The sequence below is a fragment of the Bos taurus genome, chromosome 11 (genome assembly GCF_002263795.3).
Source record: "Bos taurus isolate L1 Dominette 01449 registration number 42190680 breed Hereford chromosome 11, ARS-UCD2.0, whole genome shotgun sequence".
Classification (NCBI taxonomy): Eukaryota; Metazoa; Chordata; class Mammalia; order Artiodactyla; family Bovidae; genus Bos; species Bos taurus.
Window position 1 is genome coordinate 29,007,477 of NC_037338.1, and position 22,602 is coordinate 29,030,078.

The following is a 22,602-nucleotide window of genomic DNA, read 5'->3' on the forward strand; positions in this document are numbered from 1 at the left end:
TCTAATTATATTTATGAGAGTGACACTGGAGAATGTGGAAAGCTCTGTGTATACATGGGCCTGGATGACTCTGGTCCTTACTGAAGGTCTGGGTTTCTCAGCCTAGCACCATTGTATTTTGAGCTGGACAGCTTGTTGTGGGTGCTGTCCCGTGAACTGTAGGATGTTGAGCACATCCCTATTGTCTTTCCCACCCCAGTCATGATGATCAAGAATGTCCCAGACACTGCCAAGTGTTCCCTTGGGGCAACATCGCCCCTTACTTCCTGTTTCCCCATTTGAGAACCACTGCTGTAGGGTGAGCTGTCTGGGCCTTTTCCCTGGGGAACCTGGTCCTTCCTCTTGCACTGGTCATGTTCCCCAGAAAAGAATCTTCTACTCTGCTGCCTGAGAGGGTCCTGCTAGGCTCCACTGTTCTGGCCCGTGTGTTAGGTATGTTCAACGGGGCCCTGTGTCTTCCCACCCAGGGAACCCTCTGTTCTACACTTTCCTGGAAATAAATCTCTCTGCCTTTTGTCAGGGTTGGGGAGAACATTATCATGATAGAGAACGGTATCTGGGGTGTAACTGCTTTACAAGCAGACTATCAACCCACCCCTTGTTTGTGGCGCCGCTTTCAACCCCCTTTCAGAACACACTGTGCGAGCTCCCACACCTTTAAAGGGTTCTGTTGAGCAGAACAAGGTGCTTTATAACTTCCCCTTGTTGTTGGCCCAGGATCCAGGATTTGGCTCCCAGGGTCTGCATATCAGTTCTTACTTGTTCTTTGGCTTTCTACCTTCTAAAATGATGTGGCTGTTTAATTTGTCCTGTGGCTTTATGCCTTTTTTTTTTTTAATTACTATATATGTCAGAGGATTTGGGAAAGATCAAAGATAGATGCATGTGTTCAGTTGCCTAAGATTTAACTGAATTCTTCTCCAATTTGTTTTCATAGTCAGAAAACATACATAAGAAGAGCAAAGCTATAGTGATAAATACCTGTTCAGTGCCTGTTATCCAGTGTACCTTCCTTTAGTATTAAGGTATCGGGGAAAATTAATTCATTAGAAGCTTTCTTGGGATTCAGGCTTTGGAACAAAAGGTGGTAGAGGCTATATGAATTTCATCTGGATCCTGGAACCGTATGGTTAACTGTCCCTTCCATGTGAGAGCTTGGCTTTCTAGTGTCCAGGCTCTTTTTGTCCACCAGGTCCAGCATCTTACTGTTGGGCAAAGCTGGATGGGCATGAATATTTCTGGTTATGCAATTTCCCCTTTGCTAGACTCTACTTAGGGTTGGGAAGATCCCCTGGAGAAGGAAACAGCAACCCACTTAAGTATTCTTGCCTGGGAAATCCCATGGACAGAGGAGCCTGGCCAGCTACAGTCCATGGGGTTGCAAAAGAGGCAGATATGACTTAGCAAATAAACAACAACAGCAAGAGTCTACTTAGAATCCCTATAGATAATGATTTTTAAGTCAACATTTGTCAGACAGGCTAAAACAGACAGAGGATGAGATGGCTGGATGGCATCACTGACTCGATGGACGTGAGTCTGAGTAAACTCCGGGAGTTGGTGATGGACAGGGAGACCTGGCGTGCTGCGATTCATGGGATTGCAAAGAGTCGGCCACGACTGAGCGACTGAACTGAACTGAACTGATTAGGTTACAGCTCCCTTTACTTACATTTTATTCACCTTGATTAGAGTCGGGTGTTTTCAAGCATGTCAGTGATTTCTTAGTAATGTGATCTCTTAGTAATGACCCATATTGCAGATGACTAATGACGATTATGGTTTCATTTTTATGACTTTAGTTCTCAACATGTAGCTTTATGTCAAACTATTAGGATGTCCTACTATAGTTCCCCTATATTTATTAACTGCATCCCCAGATACTGACATTGGGAAGCAGGAAGGAGCAATTCCACTTTGAGGATGGGGACAGGGAGGGTCAGGACAGTTTTCTTAGGTGAGGAGGTGATGGGAGCATGTGCGTTTGAGGTTCAGAGGGAAGATGGGTAGGACAAGGTATTCCTCGCAGCCTTCTCTAGTCCTCAGGCGGTAGACATAGCATATGAATTCCTGTGGCACTTAGCACATGTGTCTCTTTCTGCCTACATCAGCGGGCCTTCTTTGGACCTGTGTATCCCATTTGATCATAACAACAACCTCTGAAGTAGGTGATACTATCTACCCCTCCTCCTGCGTTTGCTTAAATGGATGAGAAAACAGACACACTGAAATGACCTGCATGAGTTACACACACAGCCCAGGAGAGCGATGCTGGGCCTCAGACCAGGCCCACAGGCTCCAGATCTGTAAGTCATTATTCTCATTAGTGACTTCCCCTGCTGCCAGGGTCTTACTAGATTGCTTAACTGAGCTAGTGGCTCTCTGAAAGGAGATGTACACTGTTTGATTTTCCAGGAAGCATATAACACAGACTCCGTAAAAGGGCTGACATGTCAGCTTGGATGGGACTCAGCTTAGTGGGTGACTTAGGGCGGTGCTGAAAGCTGGAACCTCACAGATTCCTGGCAATTTGACCAGACTCTAGGGTCCACACCTTTGCAGTTGAAAACTGCCTCCACTCCCACGCTAACTGGCCCAACTGCTCCAGCCACGGCCTCCCAGCACTTCACCCACTGCCCTGGGCTTGGCTGCTGCTCTCTGCCCTAGTTGGGGGGCAGCTCCTGTCCCAGCGCTGCCTTCAAGTGTTTTAGAGGATCTAGGAAAGAGAATGCACATTCGAAACCGCTGGAAATGACTGAGGTTTTTCTTGAAAACTTTGTTGTTTCCTCATCTGCTGCTTTTTGATTTTGTTGCTCTGGCCCTTGGTGTGTTTGGCCAGTGTCACATCTTCTTCTAGCCAGATTCTCTGTGGTGGGCAATCCAGCTCCTGGATTGGCTGAGTTTCTGGGAGCACAAAGATGCTGGTGCAAATGTGGGTCCAATGAACCTTTTACAGGCAGCAGCTGAAAACTGCCTGTGCTGAGTGCAGGGCCGGGCGGCCACATCAAAGTCCACACGCATCTTGACTCTTTTTCACTTCTCAAGTCTCGTTAACCATTGTTTTAAAACAATACTTTTGGGGTCTATTGATTTAGCTATCTTCAGTTATTTTAGTAAAACCTCGAATTTCAGTTCTTGCCTGCCGTGGTAAACATGCACTTAGTAAGCAGCCAAATTTCTCCGTGTGTTTTTCACAAAGTCGATTTTCCCCTCAATCCTCCTTTTCCTCCAATTTATTCCTTTGCATCAAATCTCCTGAAACTGAACAGAGAATGTGTGCCATCGGGTGGGGTGATAAGTTTGCAGCCACCACACAGGCTCAATGTCTGTTGTTTAATCTTACAACAGTTGAGTCCATTTTATAGAAGAAGGAAATGGAAACAGTAAGTAACTTGCCTGAGGCCACATAGCCAGTAAGACTATGATTCAGAGATTTAAAAGGTCTGTGTCTAAAATCTACTGCTTGCTTAGAACAAAGAGGCCATGAGGGTCCTATACTAGTTGATGCAAGAAACTGCCTTCCTGCCTCACTTCTGACCAACTCAACTGTGACTTTGGACAAGTGATGAGTTTCTCTGAGCCACAGTTTCCTCATCAGTATATTGGGAGCCGAAGGTTTGGTGGGCTGGTCGGACTAGTGTGGTAGCAGAAGCAAGGCTGTGCTTGCTGTGCTTTCTCTGCTGTGAAGTGAAATAGAGCTAAAGTAGCGTGGTGCTGCTGCTGCTGCTAAGTCGCTTCAGTCACTCCATAATAAGCCTGGCAAAGAGCTCTGCTGGGAGCCTCCTGCAGAACAAGGGGACCAGAAATGGAGGGAGAAGATGAAGCAGGTTATGCAGAACTGGCAGAGTAGGGGGTGTGAGACATGCCTGAAGGAAGGTAAGTTGTGCTCCACAACGTGGAAGCGTGTCATGGGGATGAACTCACCTCCTGAGGAGTGGATGTCTTGGGAGTTTCTGCCAGGGACTCTCTGAAGGAGAAGAGTATTTCTGCCATGTGCAAGCATCTCTCTGAATTTCATAGAAATCTGTGTGTGTGTATGTGTGTACACATGTGTGGGGGTGCCCACAAAGACCTGGCTTTGCACACTTGTAAACCCATGTATTTCCCTTAAATTAAGGTGAAATTCACACAACGTAACAGTAAGCATTTTTAAATGTACAATTTAGTGGCACGTGGTACATTTATGGGCTTCCCTGGTGGCTCAGATGGTAAAGAATTTGCCTGCAATGCAGGAGACTCCCATTCAATCCCTAGGTTGGCCATTCTCTGGAGAAGGGAATGGCCATCCACTCCAGTATTCTTGCCTCTGGAATTCCATGGACAGAGAAGCCTGGCAGCTACAGTCCGTGAGGTCGCACAGAGTCAGACATCACTAACACTTTCACTTCACTTCTTTTCAGTACATTTACAGTGTTGCACAACTGCCACCTCCAGCAAGGTCCAACGGAAATTGTGTGTACTTCCTAAAGGGTCTGTTCTGTGACAGTATTTGTGAATGGCATTAGGTCATCCTGATTTTGCCTACCTGCCCGGAATCCTCCTTCCCCCATCGGCCTGTACCGCGTGTTTGGCCAGGGAGTGTAGTTCAAGTGTTCAGATTCCAAATATGTTTGCTAGTTATGATTTAACTCCTCTGTGCAGCGTGGCTGCCTCGGTGGGCATGGAGAAAACCAGCGTTTCAGGATTAATCAGAGGGTAGTTCCTGAGTCTTCTCTTGCTGTTTGTCTCTAGTGTATTAGAAGTCTGTGTGTAAAGGTGTCTGCCAATGAGAGACTTCAGTCATCATCAGCCTCTTTCTCTGGAGAAGGCCATGGCGCCCCACTCCAGTACTCTTGCCTGGAAATTCCCATGGACAGAGAAGCCTGGTAGGCTGCAGTCCGTGGGGTCGCTAAGAGTCGGACACGACTGAGTGATTTCACTTTCACTTTTCACTTTCATGCATTGGAGGAGGAAATGGCAACCCACTCCAGTGTTCTTGCCTGGAGAATCCCAGGGACGGCGGAGCCTGGTGGGCTTCCGTCTATGGGGTCACACAGAGCTGGACACAACTGAAGCGACTTAGTAGCAGCAGCAGCAGCAGCCTCTTTCTCAGCCTCAAAGACAAAGAATGTAGGTCTTAGTCCACAGTCAAGAAAAGTGGTGTTTCCTCTGGATCTGGCCCATCCATAACTCCTAGTTCTGTGTTGGCAGCCTTGCCCACGGGAAGCCCAGGTGACCTGCAGCCACAGTGTCCAAGGGTCCTCTGCAGCTCAGGTGTTGGAAGGGCAGGAGGGCTGCTCCCCTGGAAGTGTCAGGCCTGCATTGAAATTATCCATGCCCGCATTGAAATAGTTAGCCCTGGGCAAAAACTGGTCCCCTGTGATACAGGGACCACAGCATTGGGCAGAGTCCCTGAACACTCTTCAGGGGCTGCAGAGATGGGGCCAGTTCAGTTCAGTTCAGTCACACAGTCATGTCTGACTCTTTGTGACCTCATGGACTGCAGCACGCCAGGCTTCCCTGTCCATCACCAACTCCTGGACCTTGCTCAAACTCATGTCCATCCAGTCAGTGATGTCATCCAGCCATCTCATCCTCTGTCATCCCCTTCTCCTCCCACCTTCAATCTTTCCTAGCCTCAGGGTCTTTTCCAATGAGTCATTTCTTCACTTCATGTGGCCAAAGTATTGGAGATGGGGCCAGTGAGTGGTAAATCCTTCCATACTTACTTTGGCCAAGGGGTAAGGAATGAAACTCCATGATTGGCTTAAATCCAACCAAGACTTATTTTAAGCTAAATATGGGGTCATGTGTCTGGATAGAAGAGAGATAGGTCCTGAACTAAACTAGTTTTGGAAAGAAGGAACAAGCAGGAAAAGGATGCTGGGTAGACAGTCGATGATCTCCTCCATCCAGGGTAGAAAAAGTGTCAAGACAATGGAAAAAAGGTGGCAGTGAAAAACAGTAGCAGGAGGTAAAATACGAGAAGAATCGCTCAGTCTGAGGCTTTGCTCCTTAGAGCTTACCTTATTATTTAGGAAGATGGGTTGGACAGGCAGTTGGGTTCTTGGCTGAAAGTGGTAACAGCAACTTGAAAAATTCACCTGTTAGTGGAGAATTCAAATGCTTTATCCACTGTCTCCAGCTTTGTAGCTGGTGAAGGACGTGCAGGCCTCTGTGATCTGGCTGCAATTGGCTCTTCTGACTTCACCTCCCACATGCTATCCTCATTCATTCAGCAAGACTTTAAAAGCAGCTACTATAAACCAGACTTTGAAGAGTCGTCCTCTGCCCTCAGGGAGTCTTGCGAAGGATACAGATAAAAGAGAAAAGAAAAGAGGCAATCTATTACAATGTAAGAAATGGGATGACATTGTGTTACAGAGGGACCTTAATCTGAATTGCGGGTTTGAAGAAAGTTTGTTGGACCAAGCGATTTTTAGACCAAACTTTGAAAGGTGAGTTGAGGTACCCAGGTGGGGAATATGGAGAGGGGACAACAGACTGGCTGGGCAAGTGACTGACTTTCTTTATGTTTGATGTTGATACTGAGGCCTTCCAGAGTTCTGTTTTGATCCTGATTGAGTTGTGATGTCTTTTCATGAGACGGTGAACCTAGGAGGACTTAAAAATTTGAGGAAGAAGAAATGTGAAATTTCAGATGCGTCCGGTTCGGCCAAAAGGAGACGTCCAGAGCTGAGTCCAGAACTCAGAGGCAGAGAGCTTCTCCAGATACACTTTTCCATTGGCTACTCAGTATCTCGAGCTTCATGGGCCCAAAATTGGTCTCTTTCTCTAGTTGTGGGCCAATTTCTCCACGCTCAGTCTTCCTCATCGCTGTAAAAGGCATTACCCATCCAGCTGCACACACTGAACCCTGGATTATTCCAGAAGCCTCCCCAACCTAAAGGCCTAAACCTCCATATCCATCACCCAAACTTGAGTCTAATTCCAGAATAGAACCCACCATTTCTCTAGCTATCAGCTGCTTCCACTTAATCTAAACCACCATCTTTTCTCACCTGAATTACTATTATACTGTCTCTCCTTGTACTCCTGGCCACCTCATTCATTCACCACAAAGCAGACTGAATTGCCTTTAAAAAAACAAAACAAAACAAAACACAAATTACAAGACACTCATTCCATAACTTTCCATTGTAGTAAGCTCTAAGGATCCAGGCGGGCTTCCTCTCCAGTCTCACCTTGTCATGCTGGCCTTTCCTGCATTCGCATCCGTCAGGGCTTTCCTGTCTTGGGCCTTTTGCCCCTGCAATCTTATATTTGGCTCCTCAACGCATCCCTCAGATCTCAGCTTAGACATCACTCCCTCCAGGAGGTCTTTTCACACCAACCAGGCTGAAGCTGTTCATCCTGGTTGCCCTCTCTCCTGGCTCTTTTCCTTCTCAGCATATCCCAGTTTGCATTCATAATCATTTTTGTCCCAATTTGTTAAATACCTGACTCAGTTTCTCTCATATATATATATATATATATGTATATATATATATATATATTTTTTTTTTTTTTTTTTAATTTGGCTGCCTTGGGTCTTAGTTGCAGCATACAGGGTCTTTCACTGCGGCGAATGGACTCTTTAATTGTCGTACAACCTCAGTAGTTGCAGTGTGTGGGCTTAGTGCTTGGCCGCATGTGGGATCTTAGTTCCCTGACCAGGGATCAGACCTGCATCCCCTGCATTGCAAGGTGGATTCTTAAGCACTGGACCGCCAGTCCAGTGGTTATTTATTAATTTTTTGGCTGCATTGGGTCTTCCTGGTGGTGCACAGTCTTTCTCTGGTTGTGGGGAGCCAGCTTAGTTGCCCCAAAGCAAGTAGGATTTTACTTCTCCAAGCAGGGATCGAACCCATATCCACTGCATTGAAAGGCAGATTCTTAACCACTGGACCACCAGGGAAGTCCTTGGTATTGATACATTGGATCCACACTGCTCCTCCCCGCCCCGCCCCCCCCCCCCCCCACCTTTTATTTATTTACTTGGCTCTGCCATGTCTCTTGCCTGGAAAATCCCATGGGCAGAGGAACCTGGTAGGCTTCAGTCCGTGGGGTCGCTGAGGGTCGGACACGACTGAGTGACTTCACTTTCACTTTTCACTTTCATGCATTGGAGAAGGAAATGGCAACCCACTCCAGTGTTCTTGCCTGGAGAATCCCAGGGACGGGGGAGCCTGGTGGGCCGCCATCTATGGGGTCGCACAGCATAGGACACTACTGAAGCAACTTAGCAGCAGCAGCAGCAGCAGCAACCATGTCTTAATTGGAGCACTCAGGATCTTTGGTCTTCATTGCAGCATGCAGGGTCTTTAGTTGTGGCATATGGAATGTAGTTCCCTGACCAGGGATCAAACCTGGGCCCCCTGCATTGGGAGCACAGAGTGTTGGCTACTGGACTACCAGGGAAATCTCTTTCTCCCCTTTTGATAACAATTTTAAAAATAGAGTTCTCCTATACTTATCTTCAAATGAATAGGTAATATAACCTCTCTGTATACATAATTTTAAATCAGTGTTACATCCTGGCAGTAGTAAGAAGGAGAAATAAAAGGAAAGTAATTCATAATAAAAGCATTTATTTCAGTATTAAATTCCTAAGTTCCCAGGGCTGAGTACTTAAGAAATCATAAATGAAGTCATCAGTTGAACAACTGTAGCAATAATTCCAAAAGTTAGGGTACTAGAAGTAGTATTGCCAGTGGTGTACAATTTTCGGTAGTGATAAGTAACTCCTGTAATGTTTGAGCAACACCAGGTAAATCTACCTTTTTCTCATATGCAGCAGAGATAGGTCCTAGAGTCACTCAGCACCTAGCAAGATACACTCATCAATCATGCGGGACCAGGGCCAGTTTTCATTACACAGGTCAGGTAGCACCCGGCTCCCAATCCCCAAGTGCTGGCAGGGTTCCCACATTCATGTTGACAATCAGAATTAACTCCTGCATTTTCCCGGTGTCCCCTGAACCTGGAGGAGTCCTGCCCTAGTGGGGTGCCTCTGCTGTGCGGTGAACTCCACGAGGGCCGGGTACGCAACTGTTTCTCATTGGAGCACGCAGGGTTTAGCAGCTAGTGGGTAGTATTTGTTGGAATACAGGAATGCATGACTGTTCCATCAATGTGAAATTTGTACCGAAAGAAGTTAGAAAAGGAACGCACTGCACAGAAGTGTGACCTGCCATTGACCATCCTTCTGACTGCCTTAGGCCAGCTGACCTCTGTTTCAGTGAAAGAGACTTGCAATTATAGCTCCAGACAATGTAGAATTGCAGCTCTAAATCCTTTACAATGAAGGAAGTCATCTCACCACACACAAAAGAAATTGCACTGGCTCTGAAGTTGTGGTTTGTCTTTTTTTGGAAAGTCAGGCTTGTCTTGTTGAAGAGCTCAAAACACTTGACCAGCTCTCTCATTTATCTTAACATGTGTATGCTATATTTATTCTCCCCTCACAGATGGGGAAATGAAGCTTGCCGAAGGGCCATATTTAGCTAAGTCTTGATCCCCTGCCTTGGGGGGTCAGCTTAGATAAAACAGTACCCTAAAACTCAATTTTTATTCGGTAGTTTAAACCTCCACCCACATTAAATCTGTTACTAGGGCTGCTCACAAGGGTAAAAAGTGTTAGTTTGAGCGTGTCTCACCATGTGATGTGGCAATCTAGTTCAGTCCTCTCCTTCTAGAGATGAGGAAGTGCAGGTTCATGAGACATGGTTAGATAACGGCACAGTCAGTGCTCCAGCTGGTTGTCTTTCTGCTACCACACATTTACATTTCTCTCTTTTTTTCTCCAGCTAACCTAAACAGGAGTTACAATCAGTCAGACAGCCAAAAGCAAGATAATAATGGAAAAGAAGCCAAAGATATAGTTCCCTAGCTCCTAGATAATTAGTACATTAACTGGGAAATGGATTTATTCTAATCAAAATATATGAAGATGACAGTTGCTTAAAGTTAGAAGCTGAGCCTTCAATTTCAAGAACTCTCGCCAGGAACTAATCAGGCTTATGATAAGTAAACACCATTTCACAACTGAACAGAAGATGTTTTTTAAAAAAGGGAAGGAGGGAGGTAAAGAGGGTGGAAGAAAAGAAGAAAGGAAGGGAAAACAATGTTAAGAAAGTAAAAAAAAATTTTTTTAAGTTTTTGAAAAACAATGACCTTTTAGGAATTTCTAACGATTAAATTCTCCCTAAATTTTATTTAGTCCAATAAAGTCATCGTCAATGCATTTTGAACCAAACTTACCAAAATACTCCTCCAAAGAACCCAACCCAGCTTCCTTGGAAAGTTATTTTTAAGGGGCTGAAAAGTGATATTTCACAAAAGGGAAATACAAAATGAACACGAAAAGAACAAAAGAGCTACACAAAGAAGATGAGGTTTCATAGACTGCTATTACCGAGAATTGTTATAGAAATGTTGATCATTTATAAGATTTCTGACAAAATGCTTTCCGTCTTCAGAAGCCAGCTTCAGCCCATGTGTCCTCTTGGCTTTAGAGGAGCACCGTTCAGGGGTTGGAGTGGTTCGGGAGCCATGCCTGATACCTATTTTGGGCTTCTCAGCAGAAACAGATGTTTCAGATGGAGACGACTCCTCCTTCATTGACCACAAGCCACCAGTTGTCAGGGACATTCTTACTCAGTTGCCTTACATTTTATATATCTTGAAGTAGTAGGAGTCTGGGACTTGACTGTTAAAAGAATTATTCAATTGTGGTCCCACTTCTCGTTCCAGGTTGTTAAAGAGGAAAACTCTTAACAGGTTTTGACAAATATTTTCTAAAGTAACATCCTGGATTATTCGGAAGCATAATATATTCTTATAGCACTTTATAGTCTTCAAAGCACTTGTCATTGATAATCTCCCATTTCACAGACTGGTAAACAAAAGCTCTAAGACATAAGTGGTTTGACACGGGGCACATGCTGGCCCGTCACACATGTTCCAGTCCTCTCCCTCCTGTAAGGGCCAGCTCAAATGCTGCCTCTTGTCTTTTCTTAGCGCCTCCTAATTACTGCCCTTGGTTTTCACCACATTCTGACTTGTAATATAATGTCCGCATAGGTTTGTTTCCCTTGCTGTGAACTCCCTAAGAGCAAAAGCCGTTATAAATGTTTTGGTCTCGTCTCTGTCAATTCTTCCTCCTCAATGCCAATCTTAGCATGTTCTCTCAGCAGCAGCACAGTTTCTTCTGTTCTAGGCTATGGCTTTGAGGTATGCAAAGTCCTAGTGAGGTACCCGGGCACACCATGGGTGTTGGTGCTCATTCAAGCTCGTTGCCACGTTTTCAGCATGCAGATGTCTTAAGAGCATCTTGCAAATAAAGCGTGTCACAAGTTAGAAATGGCTGAATCTTGTCCTGACTTCATTTCCCTGATGGTTGCACATCCTGGACACACCGTAGTTGCTTACTAGTGTCTTTTTGATCAAGCATGTATATGTCCACCTGCTGCCATCTACACTTTTCTTTCTCCCATTGCTGTATCTGACTATCTTTTTCTGTATTCATGTCTTGAATTCCCAACGAAATATGAGCTCCAGAGGGGATGATTATTTCATTTGTGTGTACATGTCCTTGGAACCTCTTTGCTAATTTTCAATGACCAGTATGTGATAGAATACCACAAAAAGCATGGCAGAGGCTACACCACCCAATGTGAGTGGTTTGCTTAAGGTACATATTTTGGATATGTAGTTGAAGTAGGTGTACACATTCTAAAAACATGTATTTTAAACAGAACTCACTAAAGTGGGAGGGAGCACTCAGCTCCACACGAAGGGAACAAAAGTGGGCACCCTGAGGAGCACTGCTGGCTGAACTGGGCGTTAAAAGGGGTCTCCTGACTGATGGCCACTTGCCGCAGTTCTCTGTCGCACTGAAGGTGTTTCGTTTCCTCTCAGAGCATGTTTCATTGGCCTCATTGTGTGTGGGCTCTTGTCAGATCGTCAACTGTGATACTGTTGAAGGGTGAAGCCGGTCATCCTCACAGGTCAAGCACTCTTGATGAGCACGGAGAGTCTAATCAATCACTGAGCTACCAGAACCCACTGTAAGAAAATGGATCCCACTGGTACTCAGCCAGTTCTAAGAAACTAGAGCTTTTACTAAGCAGTTCAGCAATCCTGTTGACCAAGTTCACCATTGTTTCTCAGCTTTTGACATAAGACAGTTGTCTTCAATACACTGAGAATATTTAAATTACCAGGCTGAAATGTTTAAACATCTACCTTTAAAAAAGTTTTTTTGGACTAAAATATAATCAATTTGTGAATTAGGAGGACATGAGAATTGACTTTAAGGAATTAGGATTTTTAAAAGAGAGGGCAGTTCCACATTTAACTTTCTTTGTGTTGTCAAATTTTAAATATATAGCTGGGGAGGAAAGGGTTACATGCTTCAATTTGTTTATCCCCAAATCTAAAATTGCACATTGTCTTCTCTCAAGATACTGTGCAGTGGATATAAATAATTGTATATGATGCGTGGTACAGTATGCACAGGGAATCTTTTTTTTTTTTTTAATTTGTTATCTATTATTAGACTTCTAATTACTTAGGCTAGATGGAAGCAGAAAGGTTTCCTTCTGATAATCACTGCCGGTGGTTTAGCTGGAGACTATAGGCAGAAGAAATTCATATTAGATAGTTCAGACTTAAGTAACATTTCTTTCCAAGGAGTTCTAAACACACTAGTCTTTTTTTTTTTTTTAACCTCAATTCTTCATATTTTAACTTTTGCAACAAAAATCTACAATTTAGCAAATGTAGAAATGATTAGTCTAGGTTCCTTCCTTTGTGCCCACGTGTCTCTCATTGAGGTTATGAAAAGAATGCTTGCAGTAGACTTATGTTCTATAGAATATTTGGATGAATGTTAAGCATTTCTAGAGACCTTTCCATTCAGTTAGTTTTTATGTCTTCCCTCATAGCTCAGTTGGTAAAGAATCCGCCTGCAATGAGGGAGACCAGGGTTTGATGCCTGGGTTGGGAAGATCCTCTGGAGAAGGGAAAGGCTACCCACTCCAGTATTCTGGCCTGGAGAATTCAGTCCAAGGGGTCGAAAAGAGTCGGACATGACTGAGCGACTTTCACTTTCAATACCCTCCTCGAGAAAGAATGCGTGTTCTGTTTCCCTGATGAAATAAATTTTTCATTTAAAAAATCTAATTTGATTTTCTTGAAAAATACATAATTCTTTTTGGGGGGTTACATTGTAAATAGTCTTAAGGCTCTTGAGTCCCCAAATGATTAATTAGTACAGTAATAATATATCATTCTTTTATAGTAATCTGAAAATTATACTGTCCTCAAGAGACCTTAGTTTCATTTGTGTGTTTTGATGCCAGGGTGGAAAATTTGTGTTTCTCACTAGAAGAGTTTCTTCCCTGTGGTTGGAGAGAGAGAGATGCAGAGCCAGGACTGATATGGGATTGATGGGACCCTGTGTGGATGGCAGAAAATAGGAGAACCAGTTTCCCATGAGATTGAAGAATGTATGTTAAAGCATTGAAAGAGATTTTTATGTGTCTCGCACTCTGCTGAGTGCTTTAGTAGCGTTATCTCATTTATTCCTCATAATCCTATGAGATAGTATCTTCATTTACTAATTCTGTGAAAACTAGATCTCTAAATATGGTGGAAGAGGGATTTGTAGCAAGAACCCCACCCTCCTCCCCTGACCATGCTGTGTGCAAGTTTGCTCAGGAAGGGACAGCTGCTGGTAGAATGCTAAGATCAGATGCTGTCCCTTTAATTCTCCTTCTTAACATGAGTACAGAAAGTATACTTAATGCAACAAATTGTACTATTTAACACTCAAACTGATGTGTTTGTTTGTTTTTTGCTTATCTAGTTTTTTATTTTTATTGGGGTAGAGTTGCTTTACAATGTCGTGTTTCTGCTGTACAACAAAGTGAATCAGCTGTGTGTATGCACACAGCCCCTCCCTCTTGGACCTCCCATCCCACCCTTCTAGGTCATCCCAGGGCCCTGAGCTGAGCTCCTGGCCCTCTACAGCAGCTTCCCACTAGCTTCCCATTCTACGTGAATGGACTCAAACTGATTCTAAAACATGTTTTTGATAATAGTCCTTTTGTAACTGACTGGGGTGCCAACATATTTCACACCCATTCTACTTGAGCTCATCATTAATAATTTCTTTTTTTTTTCATTAATAATTTCTTAACACTAGAGCTCTGCTTTCGAAACTGGTTAGAAGCCTCTACTTTTAAAAACAAATGTTCAAGAAGACTGGGGGTGGCATTTCCCATCCTGTCCTGAGCCAGCACCTGAGAAATCTTTGAATACTCTTGGCCCCAGACTGCACGTGTGCCCTTAGAAAGCATTGCAAAAAACCAGAAGGGTTAACTCCAAAGTCAAGAGTTTGAGGTAATAATATGCTTGAGTGTAACACTGTAGTAAGAAAAATGTCAGAAGATGACATGAAAGGAAAATCGTCCCATGAGAGAAATACTACCACTGAAACTCTGAGTGGAAGATATTTTTAATATGCCTTTAGTTCCACATTCATGCAGTTCTAGTAGTGAAGGGTCATTTAAGAGGGGTGGCAGCTTAGGCCAAAAATAAAATTTCCTTGAAACCAGATGAGAGGCTAGCCCTGACAAAAATGGAATCCTGATTCTGCTCACTCCCTGGAATGTAAGCAAGCAGAATTTTGTGTCCTAGGAAATAATCTAAGCAAACAGGATATTCACTGCCTTTTGTGATGGAGAGATGTTAAAACAGCCATTGATGGTTAGCTCTTCTGTAGAATATGAAGCAGCAGTTTAAAATTGTATGTCTGTCAAAAGATTGAAGGCAAAAGGAGAAGGTAGCAGCAGAAACAGAGATGGTTAGATAGTATCACGGACTCGATGGCCATAAATTTGAGCAAACTCCAGGAAATAGTGCTTCCCAGGTGACGCTAGTGGTAAAGAACCCACCTGCCAATGCAGGAGATAAAAGAGATGTGGGTTCAATCCCTAGGTTAGGAAGATCCTCTGGAGGAGGGCATGGCAACACACTCTAGTATTCTTGCCTGGGGAATCCCATGGACAGAGGAGCCTGGTGGGCTACAGTCCATGGGGTCACAAAGAGCTGGACACAACTCAAGGGACTTAGCACACACACATACGAGGAGACAGTGGAGGACAGAGGAGCCTGGCATGCTACAGTTCATGGGGTTGCCAAGAGTCGGACATGACTTAGCGACTGAACAGCAACAACATGTAATAACCTACGAGGGAGAAGAATCTGAAAAAGAATAGATTACATATATGTGTGTCAGGAAGATCCCCTGGAGGAGGGCATGGCAACCCACTCCAGTATTCTTGCCTGGAGAATCTCCATTGACAGAGGAGTATGGTGGGCTACAGTCCATAGGGTCTCCAAGAGTCAGACACCACTGAAGTGACTTAGCATGCACACATGCACATATATACATAATCACACACATATACTCATTATATATATATGAATCACTTTGTTATACACCTGAAACTAACACAACATTGTAAATGAGCTACACTTCAGTTTAAAATCCTATGGCAGTCTAACGGGTTCTAGTCTGGGACCAGCTCCAGGACATGCTGAAAGGTGCAGAACAACATGGATTGCACGGTCTCTTCTATGTACAGATGTTTAAATACATATACATGCACATGTATATGTAGGCATATACATGCACATGTATATGTAGGCATATACATGCACAAAAAACAACAGAAAAGACACATCTGAAAAATCCGCAGTTCAGGAAAGAAATGGAAACTGGGGAGTAAGAAGGATTCTGTAGATTTATTCCATGTGTTTCTATCTTTAATTTTTCTCACCAACATGCACATGTAACACATACACACAATTAAGAAAACTGTATAAACAGGGAAAACAAAGATTTAAGGTCTCGGTGAAGATGTATAGTGGTTAAGGCGTGGATTCTAGAGTGAAGCTGCCCGTGTTTGAATCCTGTCTCCTTTACTTGCTTATTACGCTTCCTTACACAAGTCATCTAACTTGGGCGCCTCAGTTTACGCAAATGCAACACCGAGAGAGTGGTTCTTATGTTGTATAGTTGTTACAAGGATTAAATAAGTAACATGGTATGTTTACATAGTAGCATTCAGAATATTAGTTATTATACATGACTGTACCTAGATATTTAGCCACAATCAATTCTGTGTGCAAACTTTTCGGTTAAAGATGCTTCCAGTGAGAACTGTGGTCATCACAATGTATTTTCTCCAAGTTTCCTTGTAGTTGTTAATGATGTTGTCATCTTTTTACCCCCCTGGTGTTCAGAACTTCCAAAAGAAGAGCAGCAGAAATGAATGGAATTATGTTGATGGATGTAGAATGCCATGTGTTTCATTTGTGGAATAGTCCCGAGCATGCTTTTTGACCATCTAATCTAATGTGCATATTTATTAGTAAACTCACAGTGATGGAAATCATGAGGTTTTGCTTTCTTCCTTAGGAAGACTATGATCGTCTGAGGCCTTTATCTTACCCAATGACTGATGTCTTCCTTATATGCTTCTCTGTGGTGAATCCAGCCTCATTTCAAAACGTGAAAGAGGAGTGGGTGCCAGAACTTAAAGAATACGCACCAAATGTACCCTTTTTATTAATAGGAACTCAGGTATGTATGCTTTGATTTTACCCATTCAAGAATAACCTTTCTGGCCTGCCTCGTGATGTTGCTCTTAGATGATGGCCCCAAGGTTTAGCAAATGAGATACGTGTTTAATCTCAGTTGTTAGTTATAATAAATTCTGTCACACTTTTGGGAAAGGTAGTGTCAAAAGAAAGCAATTACTGTATTAGTCTGTTCTAAAAATCAAGTTCCATTGTAATCTTTTTTTTTTATATGTGGGGGTTAAATGGTACTACATGTTTTATCTTTAAAGACTGACGCTATGATGGGATGTTATCAACTTTTCTTAACTAGATTGATCTCCGAGATGACCCCAAAACTTTAGCAAGACTGAATGATATGAAGGAAAAACCTATATGTGTGGAGCAAGGACAGAAACTAGCAAAAGAGGTAATGCAACCTTTACAGATTTTATTTATTTTTTTTTACAGACTTTAAAAATAAATGTAAATGAAGCTAAGGTAGTAATAGAAGCAAATATTTATTGTGCATTTACCATATGCCGGCACTGTGATGAGTGTTTTACATGCATTCGATCATTTAATCCTCGATTGACCAGTTGCTCTGGAGGAGAAAAGAGAGGCATGGCAATGTCAGATAACTTGTCAGGTAGCTTGTAAGGTCCTCCAGGTAATAAATGGCAGAGCTGAGTTCAGTAAAGACCTGACTCCAGCCTTTAAACCTGTGCTACACCGCCAACACTATTTTCCTAATAAGCCATGTGTAGAAAGAGGTGTCAGAAAAAGGGGCTTCTTAATCAGGCCCTGTCTTCAGTGAAGACTCATGGAGTAGGCAGTGGAGTGCAGGTGGAGGGCAATTTAAATCTGCAGTTAAAAAACAAAAAAATTATGGCTAGGTAGGAGAGGAAATGCGTTGCAATCTTTTTATGAAAGGTGGAAAATATTATCATTCTAAAAATATAACTCTGATGCACAACATGCCTCCTAACTTAGAGTCTTCCTCTCCCCAAAGAAAGGCATACTTTTTTCTCCATTTGGCCCTAACATTATTGGATTCTATTTTTAGATGTTATGACTTTAATAGGACTTTTGTGGAAATGAAATCTAATCAGGTCTTTTTAAAAATATCAAGAGGCAGAAAAAAGCAAGAAAACTTTTTGGAAAATAGTGTTTCCTAAAGCAAAAGAGAAATAGTTTCACTAACAAGTCACTTTACAAATTCCAAGTACTAAATTCTGTCATCTTGGGAGAGAAGGAATTTCTAAATGTCATAAAGGTAAAAGTCATAAATGAAAACATTGATGATTTAACTACATAAAAATTTAATACATCAAAATGCCAGAAATAAAATTAAAAGTCATACAACAAACTTGACATTTATGGCAGAAAAAGGGGTTAATATCCTTAGTGTACAGGAGCCCCACTGCATATGGATTAATCACAAAACGACAGGTATACATATGTTGGGAATTCTACATATATATATATTCATACACTCCAATAGGAAAAGGGACTCAGATTCTTCAAAAAACACGGATTGCCACAGAAGATAAGAAATACGTTCATACTCCTTAGTGGTCAACTGTAGTTCAATTTCCATCTATAATATTGGCAAAAACGCTGTCCCAGCAGGCAAAGGCTTCCTTGGTGGCTCAGACGGTAAAGAATCTGCCTGCAATGAGGGAGACCTGGGCTCAATTCCTGGGTTGGGAAGATCCCCTGGAGAAAGAAATGGCAACCCGCTCCAGTATTCTTGCCTAGAGAATCCATGGACAGGAGCCTGGTGGGCTACAGTCCATGCGGTCGCAGTCAGACACAACTGAACAACTAACACACAATGGGGCAAGGAAGTGGGTACTCTGCTGTTCTGTTGGTCAGTGAGTAAAAGCAGCCTCAACAACATGCAGAAGGCTTGAGGGCATGAACGCTTTTGATCAAGCAATTCCAAAGGTAGGAGTATATCCTAAAAAAATTATATAGGATGTGCTTAAAGAGATGGCCATAAAGTTGCTGCATTGTTTATAACAGCAAAAAACAAAAAATCCTGCACCTATTAAAATTTTATACTAATATACCTATTACAGTGTTCATGCTTATAGTTTAAGGGGGAAAAATGGTTGCAAAACACTATGATCCCCTTTTTAGACCTGTCAGCAGCATTTGGCACAATTGGTCCCTTCTTGAAACACTTTCACGTGGCTTCCTTGAACGCCCTCTCTTGGGCTTTGTCCTCTTTCGTTGGCCTCTTCTCCTCTTCATCTCCCTGTCTCTGAATGTTGGAGAGTCCAGGGATCAGCCCTCAGCTGCTTGGATGTCTTTCCTTCTATATCCACACTCAGTCCTTAGGCCTGTTGAGCTTCTGTCAGTTTTGTGGTTTGAACAATCTACTACTGAGCTTCCCAAATTTCCATCTGCAGCCTGGACTTCCAGACTTGGTAGTCCAACTTCTCGTCCAACAAGTCCATCCTGGTGGTAAGCATCTCAAAATTAACACGTCCAATACAGAATTCCCAATTTTATCCTCCAGGCTTGTCTTCCCAGTTTCTCAGGTTAAAAACCTGAAGTCACACTTGACCTTGTTCTTCCTCTCATACCATACAGTGAACACTTCAGCAAAACCTGTTTTTTTGCTTTCGAATATATCCAGAATACCTATGTTCCTCACTGTCCCCTCCTTTGGCAGCCTGGACCAGGCTCCTTCCCTCTCTGCCTGGACTAACTGGAACAGCTTCTCACTCACCTTTCTGCTTCTGTGACTGTTAACCTGTTCTCCACACATCAGCCATTGAGTCTTTAAAAACAGAAGCTCCATTAGCTCACTGCTCTGTGCAGAATCCTTCAGTGGCTCCCCAGCTGACTTTGAATAAATGAAACCCCCACTGTGGCCTCCAGGCCCAGCCACCTCTGCCTCACTCATTGTGCTCCAGGCACACGGCCTCCATGCCGTTTCCCATTTTCTGCCTCCAGGCCTTTGCCCTTTTACTGCTTCCTCTGCCTGGGAGTCTTCCTGATGTAGACACTGTTCATCCTTTCCTTTTAGGTATCTGATCCAATATCATTCTCTCAATGAGATCTTGCCTGACCTTTCCCCACTCCCTATCCCAGCGAATTCTCCAGGCCACAATACTGGAGTGGGTAGCCTATCCCTTCTCTAGGGGATCTTCCCAACCCAGGGATCAAATCCAGGTCTCCCGCATTGCAGGTAGATTCTTTACCAGCTGAGCTACCAGGGAAGCCCAAGAATACTGGAGTGGGTAGCCTATCCTTTCTCCAGTGGATCTTCCCAACCCAGGGATCAAATCCAGGTCTCCCGCATTGCAGGTAGATTCTTTACCAGCTGAGCTACCAGGGAAGCCCAAGAATACTGGAGCGGGTAGCCTATCCCTTCTCCAGCGGATCCTCCCAACACAGGAATCGAATTGGTGTCTCCTATATTGCAGGTGGATTCTTTGCCAGCTGAGCTACTAGGAAAGCACTTCCTTTTAGATCTCTGCTCCAATATCACTCTCAATGAGATCTTGCCTGACCTGTCCCCACTCCCTATCTCCTTCCCCATTTTTCTCCAAACCACTTCTACCTCTATATTTATTAATCCATGGTGTTCTTCCTCTAAAATACATTTCATTGAGAGTTGCATAGGGACTTAATTTTGTTCATTGTTGTAGGAAGGAACAAATTCCTTCCTCTGATTTGGCAAATCAGTGCTCTCTAAGTTTTCAATGAATGGACAGACGGACGGATGGATGGGGCCCCTCTCAGAGTAGAAACCAAAGTCCTTACTCGAAGTCACTATCTTGAGGCTACCTCACTGACCTCATCTCTTGCCACTACCCCTGTTCACCCTCTCCCCTGCCACTCTGGCTTCCGTCCTGCCCCGAATGTTCCAAGCACGTTCCTGCATCAGGGATCTTTACGTCTGTGGCTCTTTATGGCTGGAAACCCTGCCAGTAGGTATCCCTCACTGCTCAGACTTTACCTTGCTGAGCAGCTTTCACTGACCATCACCACTGTCATCTGCACCCTCTCCCTCCATGTTTAACCCACAGCATGTGCCACCATTTCTATATTCCTTCATGTGTTCCTCCCCCAGTAGAACTTAGGCAAATGTGAGCATCACACGGCAGGGGTTTTGCTCTTTTGCTCAGTTCATAGACATGATTCCCAGCACCTAGAAACAGTGCCAGGCATTTAATAGGTATCCAGTCAACATTTGATGATTGAAATAATTTTTCAGAGAAAGTCTGAAAGGATATACACTAATATTTTAACAGTTAGCTATCTCTAGGGAATCATAAATATGATTTCATTCTTTTTGCATTTTATGATTTTCCTTATAATGGTATGTTTGTGTGGTACCAGTTGTGTAAAAAAGATTTTATATATTTGTGATTTTTTCTTTTTCTCCCTCCCAGATAGGTGCGTGCTGCTATGTGGAATGTTCAGCTTTAACACAGAAGGGATTGAAGACTGTTTTTGATGAGGCTATCATAGCCATTTTAACTCCAAAGAAACACACAGTAAAAAAAAGAATAGGATCAAGATGTATAAACTGTTGTTTGATTACGTGAGAAACATCTTCAGTGGCCAAGGAAACTGTACATTTCTCTCAGAAAGCATATGAAATGCTACAGCTGTACCCAGACCTCTTATAATGAAGCAGTTTAAAACTTGAAAGGAAAAAAAAAACCAACCCTGTCCTCAGAATTCTATAAAAGTTCATTAAGAATGTTTCTTAAAGGTCCAAGAAGCAGCAAACAGCATCTGAAGCCACAATCTATTATAAATACTTTATTTCAACTAGAAGGTACAATCTCTCAGGGGTTTCATAGTTTAAAAAGCTACAATCACATCATGTAACTACATAAAAAAACAGTGCTGTTAAGTGGAACTGCCTGGCCTAGACCATATACATTTCTGCACAGTCTTTATGGAATCTGCACAAAGAAATCTCTTCTCCCTTTGCTCCAATTAATTGTTCTTGTATGTGAGTTTCTTTCTATTCCAGTATATCCAGAGTGGTGAAATAACAAGGCCAGCCACGTAGCCAAAGGTTGCTCCAAGCGTGCAGGAGATGGGCCATTCCTGAGGAGAGAATGTATGAGATCAAAAAGAACAAATGTTTTACTATTACTTGAGCACAAGTGTAACCTAAATATTTCTATATTAAAGCTTAACGTGCTTTCTTAAAGAATGCCAAAAGTGTAATAAGGTCATAACTGCATTTATCATGAACACTAAAAATGTACACACTTTAGTTAATGTGCGTTCAACTGTAACAAGGCTTCTGGCGATTGTAGATTTAGTTTGATGCTCCCCAGACTGCATGAGATACATGCTGAGATTACAGATTAAAAACTTTGGGTCAGACTTTGTCATAATCCTGGACTCAACTTAGCTCTCTGAACTAGTTGGTAGTTTTTTTTTTAATTTCCACATTGGCTTGTATATCAAATGAGACAAAAAGTATGTATGCTGACCAAACCACAAGAAACTTTAAATCATGTAAAGACAAATGACCTAGAATTCAAGCATGTTACATCGAATTTATAACAAAGCAGCTGCTTTCATAATAAAACTGATGTCACCTTTCAGACATAGATATTGAAACCACAGTAGAAGTTACAGAACTACAACTTAATGTACACATCTAGAGTATAAGTTAAATGATGTGCTGGCTTCCAAATACCCGTTTTTCTCCAGTCATGTTATATTTCACAATATTACCTCTAGCCAGAAGTAAATAACATTGATTTATTGATCATCCGTGAGCAGTGCATGGTGGTCCCAAGGTGAAAGGTCCTGCTTTAAAAAAATTTTTTTTCATGTTTATCTGTGAAGCTCATTTGGTATACTGGAGCCATTTCTAATTTTTCTCTAGGGAAACAGGCCGTATAACTGTGTTAGAGGTGAACCATCTTAATGATAGTTCTGTTACCTAATTAAGCTTCCTTGTTTGGTCTGCTCTTGATCTACCTTAGTCCAAATGCCATG

General features: G+C 42.8%; 2 protein-coding genes across 7 annotated transcripts in view; one reads left to right on the forward strand and one right to left on the reverse strand.

Annotated features, from left to right (window-relative positions):
• Positions 1-21,907, forward strand: part of RHOQ (ras homolog family member Q) — a 37,847-nt gene extending 15,940 nt beyond the window's left edge. The window contains exons 3-5 of the mRNA NM_001205498.1: positions 16,472-16,636; positions 16,946-17,041; positions 21,024-21,907. Of these exons, the coding sequence (NP_001192427.1) occupies positions 16,472-16,636; positions 16,946-17,041; positions 21,024-21,179 (417 nt within the window). The 3' untranslated portion in view covers positions 21,180-21,907. The remainder of the gene's footprint in view (positions 1-16,471; positions 16,637-16,945; positions 17,042-21,023) is intronic.
• The window catches only part of PIGF (phosphatidylinositol glycan anchor biosynthesis class F), a 32,556-nt gene continuing 31,338 nt past the window's right edge, over positions 21,385-22,602 (reverse strand). For 5 of the 6 annotated variants that reach the window (XM_059891559.1, XM_005212696.5, XM_059891562.1 and 2 more), the window contains 1 exon segment: positions 21,385-21,693. In XM_059891559.1, coding sequence (XP_059747542.1) covers positions 21,580-21,693 — 114 coding nt within the window. In that variant the 3' untranslated portion in view covers positions 21,385-21,579. 6 annotated transcript variants of the gene reach the window in all.